This window comes from Neopelma chrysocephalum, unplaced genomic scaffold (genome assembly GCF_003984885.1).
Source record: "Neopelma chrysocephalum unplaced genomic scaffold, ASM398488v2 Primary Assembly neopelma1_59, whole genome shotgun sequence".
Classification (NCBI taxonomy): Eukaryota; Metazoa; Chordata; class Aves; order Passeriformes; family Pipridae; genus Neopelma; species Neopelma chrysocephalum.
Window position 1 is genome coordinate 279,662 of NW_020897714.1, and position 7,274 is coordinate 286,935.

Sequence of the window (7,274 nt, forward strand, 5' to 3'; positions counted from 1 at the left end):
GGTGACAAGAAACCACAGTGAAGGTACTACTGTAAATCCCAAGAGTGCGAGTTTATGCAATTACTTTGATCAAACTTTGAGAATAGCCATACTTTTACTGGGGAAAAAAACCCCTAAATTTTGCATATGAGACATTTTTTAAACTGAAAAGCATCACTGTAATCACTGGGTATGAATAAGATATTTACAAGAAATTCAGCAGTTTCTTTCAAGAAAAGTTTCCTTTGAACAATTACATGTTTTGAAATTCAATATTTTTTCATTTCTTTCAGTTCATTAGGGAAATAGCCATGTTTGAATGGAGCACTCTATTGCATCACTAATGCCTTAAAACTGGTGATCTGTTACTTTTCTCTGGGCAGGAAACAAATAGTTTCCTGGCATAGCTGGATATTCCATTTTACCTTCGCAGTTAGGCTACACCTCAGCCATATAAGCCAATTCCAGAAAACTCAACTGAGCTATTCAGGGTTGATGAGGTCAGAATTAGCCTCCAGGAGCTGTTAATTATATAGCATTCCTAACCTTCACTTTACAATATAGAAACAATACTAAAAAATGCACTGATGACATATATCCCCTTTTTCTAAGAGCTGGGCATCTTTTTGCTTTACTCAAGGTTATCAATTACTCTTTGAGAGTTATTTCAGATGCCACATCGTGGGCATGCATTCAACCATGCACCAGGAGAGGAGCTGTGGCATACTCATAACAGTGGGGAGTGGGAAGTGAGCTGCTACAATAATTCATTTGACCTCAAATACTTCTCCAATATCTGAAAGGATATTGCATGGGCAGGTTGTGGCCCAGACTGACTGCTTCTGTGGATCAGACCAGTGACTGCTACAGAACAAAAATTCCAATTTGCTTTTTGGTTTCTTTTTTCACCCCTTGTCTATTAAATCAACCTGGCTGCTGCTCTGTCACTGAGCACTAATCAACTTTTTTTTTTTAATATGGTTCTCTCCCACCAATGCTCACTCACATGTGAACTTCATTTTATTGCTGTCAGAAGCCTCACTGGAAGTTAAGCATACATACTGGGTTTTGTGGATTTGGAGCTTAAATACCTGTCGTAAGTTCCTAAATGCTGTAGAGATGATGTTATCACTGCAATCTTTGGAACCTTCCACTGGTGGGCACAGTGAAACATTCCACAGCATTAGTCAGCATGATAAGGTCTCACTGGAAAGTTTATAAGCTCAATCTTCTGCAGATGACAACATCACCATTTGGAATAAGAGCAAGAAGCACACCAGTGAGCTCTAGTAGTTACACAGATGCCTATTGTATACTATATATTAACACTGATTTTTGCTTTTTTAAACCTTTTAAATCAAGGAGCAATCTTTGTAACTGTCAATTTTACCAGATTACTTTTTTTTTTTCTAAAGAGAATATAACATCTGTAACCTTATGTTGAAATTCATAGGTAAAAGCATAAAGTGCATAAAAACATGACAATCCCATTTTGCAGTATTTTAACCTTCTTGTAACCCCTGGCTCATCCTGACTTCGCTAGAAAAAAACCTATTTTCAGCACCTTCAGACCCTTAAATTTTGGGGTTCCTTTTATATTTTCTAATAATTAATTAGAAGTAATGGACTATGAACTAGAAGCAACTAATGCTTTTCTTTGGATAATATTTTCTAGCGAAAATGGTTTTAATTATCATACAAAATCTTTCTCACATAAAATGTATCCAGAACACAGAGGCCACTGTATCAGAAACATAGTATCTAAATTCAGAAGGCTTTTGCCACTTCAGTTTACACAGAGTATGGGTATAATCTAGTCCTTAAAATGTGCCTTTCAGAAGACATTTTTGAAATAGAATATTCAGCAATGCAGGACTGAGAAGCATTGCCACTCCCTGGGTTGGATTTTTACTCGCCTAGAACTTGGATCATTATTTGTCCCAGGAGCAGGCAGATGGAATCTACCCACATGATACTTACACGCACTTTCCACAGATGTAAACAGGGATGCAAGGTGCCCTGTTGGAGATCGCAGGTGTGGTGGGTTGATCTTGTCTGGCTGCCAGACACTCACCCACTTGCTCTCTCACTCCCCCATCTTGTGATATCAGGGCTAGGAACTATGTAATGCCATCTCCTGTACCTACTCAGAAGTCTATCTATAGATCCAAAAAGGGTCTAGTCATTCCTAAAGGCTACTGAGAGCCACCAAAACCTTGCAACCCCAGAGAAACTTCTTCAAATTTCAAGTGGGATACAAGGTTAAGAGGTCTCTAAGGCAGAAGACTCACAGAAGAAATATTTCAGTTTTACCAAATAGGAGGCAACTGTATGTTAGTCAACAGCTGTTTTACAGAAAGCAGGCTAGTACTTCAGCATCTCAAATGCCTTCCTTCTTTCAAAAAGGACTAGTTTCTATTTCTTTTCCTTCTTCCTTTCTTGTTCCTCTTTCCCCTTTTCCCTTCTTTTCCTCTTCTTCTCTTCTCTCCTCCTCTCCCCTCACTTCCACTTCCCATTTCCTCTTCCCTGACTTAAAAAATTTCCAGAAAAAAGTATAGGTAATAAAGGTAGCAAGTATTTAGCACTTTCCTGGATGTGTCAATGGAAACTTTTAAGAACGTGTATACTTAAAACCAAAATAGAACATTGGAAAAAAAAAAAGTAAAACTGTACTCATTTCTTCCTCTCATAAAATATTGGAAGTTCTGGAGAAACATAATGTTAATTTAACCATTTAGGTATTTCACTTAGTAATTATGCTCTGTCTATGAGGTATTCAGTAATTCAGAAAACAGGAAGAGGACTAATGGGTTAAACTAGCTTCTGCTAGTGCTCAGAAGGTATTTTGTCCTGCAAGTTGCATTAAGCAGAACATTTGCCTATACTGTCTTTAAGCCTGTGAGTCTTCTCACAGACATCAGTGTCAGAACCATCTTTTCCTAATGACCTACATGTAGGCAGCAAAGGAGGGATAGGAGAGCACAAGAAAGAAATAGGAGAGAAGAACAGGGTTCAGTCTAACACCTCAATTGCCCTTTCCAAAAAGAGCTAGTTTTATCATGAACATCAACTGAAGCTGGCAGAGAAATGAAGCAGGATATACAGTCCCCAAAAATACTCATTATTTCTAGGTACCTAAATGCCAACCCTTGGCGTACAAAGTTGTTTTCTCTGTAAAGCTGGATGGGAACGCCAAAGACCTTGAGCAAGTCACTTAGGCTTTGTGAGCAAGTTTTGTCACTCCACATTCCCCTCCCTCTCTATAGAAGGGGATGAAGCATTTCCTAAACTCAGAGGCTTTGTGAGGACAGCAAAAATTGCAAGGCCTTGGACAACACCTCAGACAATGCCAAGTTCTGTAGCTAGAAAGAGTATCTTCAAACAACCAAAACCACAACCAAATTTGTGAAACTGCAATTAGCTAAATTATACAACCAATTTTCACTGAGTAATTAAATGTAAATATTGTTTAATCACTAACAAGTTCTTTATTGTATAAAATCAATACTCAGCATTGTAAAAATGAATTAATTTTATCCATGGTTTTTATGTCACCATGATTTTTTCTGTATCCATGATAATGTATGCTAACAAGTTTCAGCTTTATGCAAACTCAACATATGTTGTCAGTGCATCAAATCATGCATATGTTTCTTCACGAAAATATGTCACAAATTCTTACTTTTTCAACAAAAGAATCCAAAGAGACTCAATATATGGCAGATTTACATAGGTTTGGAACTTAACTTGATAAAATGAAGTTTACAGAAGAGAATTATTATTTACCAGAACTACAAATTAAGCCTGCACATTTAGTACATAGACAGCAATGAATAACCTGTAGTGTATGTCCATAAGCCAAAGAAAGTCGAAAGAAAACTGCATCCCCGTAACTACAGTCCGATATGAAATTTTATGACAAGTACAGGCAACTGGGGTCTTCCAGGTGAACTCTGGCTCACGCGCCACCAGCCTGCAGGTTCTCCAGGGCCCGAGACACTCGGCTCTGCCACGCACTTTACAACCCCATTTCCAGCGCATTTTCCCAGCCATCCGGCCGGTTTCTCGCTGCTCCCCGAGCCCGCCCGCGCCCCGGCGCCCCGCTGGGATGGAGGCGATGCCCAGCGGGGCCGGCGAGGGGCACGACGGCCGCTGATCCACATCCAGGGCCGTCCCGGCACGCTTCGGAGGGGGTTTCCGCCACTATTCCAAGGCCGAAACACCTGCCCGGCTTTACAGAGCCGCCCCCGCCCCTTGCCGCGGCCCCATCTCGACACCTACCCGTCCTGTTGCCTGCCAGGTGAAGTTCATGGCGTGGATGCCGACGGGGATGGCGGGCATCCTCTGCTGGGCTTTCCTGAAGTCGTGTGTGAACGGGGCCATCTTCCCCTCGGACACGATCAGAATGTCCTCCTCGAAGCCTGCGGAAGGCAAAGGGGTGCGATGGCCGGCAGTCCCGCCGGGCTGGGCTCCGCTCTGGGCTCCTGCCCGCCGCTCGGGGGAAGCGGCCCCACTTACCGATGAGGACTCGGGCTTGCTGGGCGTCGATCCACATGTAGAGGGTGTCGGGCTGCCGCGGCGCGGCCCGCAGGCTGCAGAGGCTGAGTGCGCCGCAGAGCAGTGCGGCACAGCACAGCCGTCCCGCCGGGGCCATGCTCCCGCACCGCCCGCCCGGGGCTCGCCGGCTGCCGCTCCGGCCGCGCCCGTCCTCCCTCCCTCCGTCTGCCACGGGGCGGCCCCGGCGGGGCGGGCACGGGGAGGGCGGCGCCGCAGACAGCGAGCAGCGCGGACCCCGCACACCCCTGCCCACGCCGCGGACCGCGGGGTAGTCAGCGCTCCGCTCCCGGGGCTGCGGGTGGCCTCCCACTCCTGCAAGGCGTGTCGAGTGTGGAACAGCGTGCGTGACCCACGCCCCCTCTGTCACAGGAGACCTGGGGCACGGCGTCCCGCCCCTCTCCCCGTGTTCACCCTCACCGCAGGGGCACCCCGGCCGTCAAGGTGGCACCACCACGGCCACAAATGCGTCGCTGGAGATACTCGTGTCTTCGTGAAGAAACGAAGTTTGTGCACAGCCGTCCCCTGGCACACGTGCGATCTGAGTCAGGGGCTGGACGGCATCACCGAGAGGGCAGCAGGGTGCAGTGGGGTAGGGCCTCCCAGCGGGGTCCCGCGAAAGTGGGCGAGGCGCCCACCCGCGCTGGTAGGTGAGGCCCTAGGGCGAGCCACCAGCCGGACAGTGCCACAGGGACAGCGCTGCCCAGCCCCGGGGAACGGCGGGGTAAATGTGCTAAAGGGAGAAAAGGCTTTCACCTGCCGTTTGTCCGAAGGTGAGAATAGTGGAGATTGAAAAGCACTAAAATGTTGCCGTTCACAGAGAAACTGGAGCTGGCTCAATATAGAAACTTAGTAAAATTGAAAGAATTTTCTATTCAAAAAGTTAGTTAAACAGAATCATACCTTTTAAAGAAATAAAAAATATTGTTTCTAAATTTTCTGGATTCTTCCATAAGAAAAAGAAAAGGGGTTTTATTAACAACAACAACAACAAAAGCGGAAACTAACAAGAATAGATAAAGTTTGAGTAAAACCCCCAACTTTCTGTCTGTAATGTTCTGCCAGGAGCTTGAGGGTATTTTCTGCCTGTGATTACTGCTATAGATACTACTGGTGCTGCACCTCATCCTGTAAGCGTGAGTGCCAAAGTTAACTTCCGGGAATGGAATTCTTCATGTGATGGAAAACAACATGAAATTGGTCTTGCTTTTCCAGGCAGATCTAATCAAGCAGCATTCTTCATAGCAGCTTACACACAGGAAAGAGGTACTGAGCTGTATTATTATTTTTCTTTTTCCTGTTTGAAGGGCAAAGGTAAATTGATAACAGTAAATTGATAATGGCAAAAGGTTTGTGGTTCAACATATGAAATAATCTCGCTGTCCCACTAACGTGCTGTACTCTGAGATTCCTGCATCTCCTTCTGAGGAATCTTCTGCCACTGTCAATGGATCACTTCAGTAATCTCATAGTGCTGTTCCTGTCCTGGAACACAAATGTGTACTAGAGAAAACCACACATAGTGACTTGTTGTGTGTAGGTGTGTGTGTACATATATATATATATATAGGTATACATTCAGAAATACCTGGTGATTGTGAAGCACAGTGTTAAAACAACATCTCCACATGTTTCATACACAAGTACATGTAAGGCACCTGTGCACCTCCCAGCACTTTCTAACACTTTTACTCCCAGCTTCACTGCATTTTATGGGTGGGAACCTGGGACATGGCTAGTGTCTTGTACAAGACTACCTGAGGAACATATTTGTGGGTAAAAGTAGGCTGGAATAGAGTTCTCCTAAAATCTCTGGCAGATTCCTAGTAACTTGCCCAGCCGGAAAATCTTAGGCTCCAAAAGCCGGAGTCAGTGTATGTACTCTAACAGAAATGCCTCTCCTCTAGATGCTTGTTAGATAGTGGTGATAATTTACTATTTTTTTGTTATTTTGTAGTGTGACCAGCAGGTCAAGGGAGGTGATTCTCCTCTCCTACTCTGCTCTTGTGAGACTACACCTGGAGCACTGCATTCAGTTCTGAGGTCCCCAACACTGGAAGGACGTGGATCTGTTGGACTGAATCCAGAATAGGGCCACAAAGATGATCAGAGGGCTGGAGCACCTCTTCTCTGAAGACGGGCTGAGATAGTTTGGGTTGTTCAGCCTGGAGAAGGCTCCAGGGAGACCTTATAGCAGCCCTCCAGTACCTAAAGGGAACCTAGAAGAGAGGTGGAGAGGGAATTTCTACAAGGGCCTGTAGTGATATGAGAAGGGAGAATGGCTTTAAACTGAAAGTGGGTAGGTTTAGATTAGGTATTAGGAAGAAAATCTTTACTGTGAGGGTGGTGAGGCACTGGAACAGGTTGCTTAAAGAAGTTGTGGATGCCCCATCCCTGGAAGTGTTTGAGGCCAGGCTGGATGGGGCTTTGAATAACCTGGTCTAGTCAAAGATGTGTTGGAACTAGATGATCATTTAAGGTCCCTTCCAGCGCAAAACATTCTATGGCTCTATGTTTCTATGATTATCATTTATTTTGTGTTAAATATTTTTTTATCTCGCACTCTCCGCTGTGGCTCCTCTGACTGACTGCATGCGGAGAAGGAGAGCTGTGGGTGAGGTGTCCCTGGGTGTCCCGCGTCCCGCCCGCTGGGAGCGCCAGGCCGGTGCTTTCCCGATTCCCGAGACCCCAGGACACTGCCGGTGCGAGGCCGCCCTCTGCCGGCTGCCGCAGCCCCTGCA

The 7,274-nt window shown here is 45.4% G+C and overlaps 1 protein-coding gene across 2 annotated transcripts in view; it reads right to left on the reverse strand.

Moving 5' to 3' along the window:
* The window catches only part of WIF1 (WNT inhibitory factor 1), a 44,071-nt gene extending 39,393 nt beyond the window's left edge, over positions 1 to 4,678 (reverse strand). Inside the window, exons 1-2 of one of the 2 annotated variants that reach the window (XM_027680612.1) lie at positions 4,498 to 4,678; positions 4,261 to 4,400 (exon numbers count right to left, since the gene is read on the reverse strand). In XM_027680612.1, coding sequence (XP_027536413.1) covers positions 4,261 to 4,400; positions 4,498 to 4,633 — 276 coding nt within the window. In that variant the 5' untranslated portion in view covers positions 4,634 to 4,678. The remainder of the gene's footprint in view (positions 1 to 4,260; positions 4,401 to 4,497) is intronic. The other variant, XM_027680613.1, reaches the window with a different exon arrangement.
* Positions 4,679 to 7,274: the final 2,596 nt, after the last annotated feature.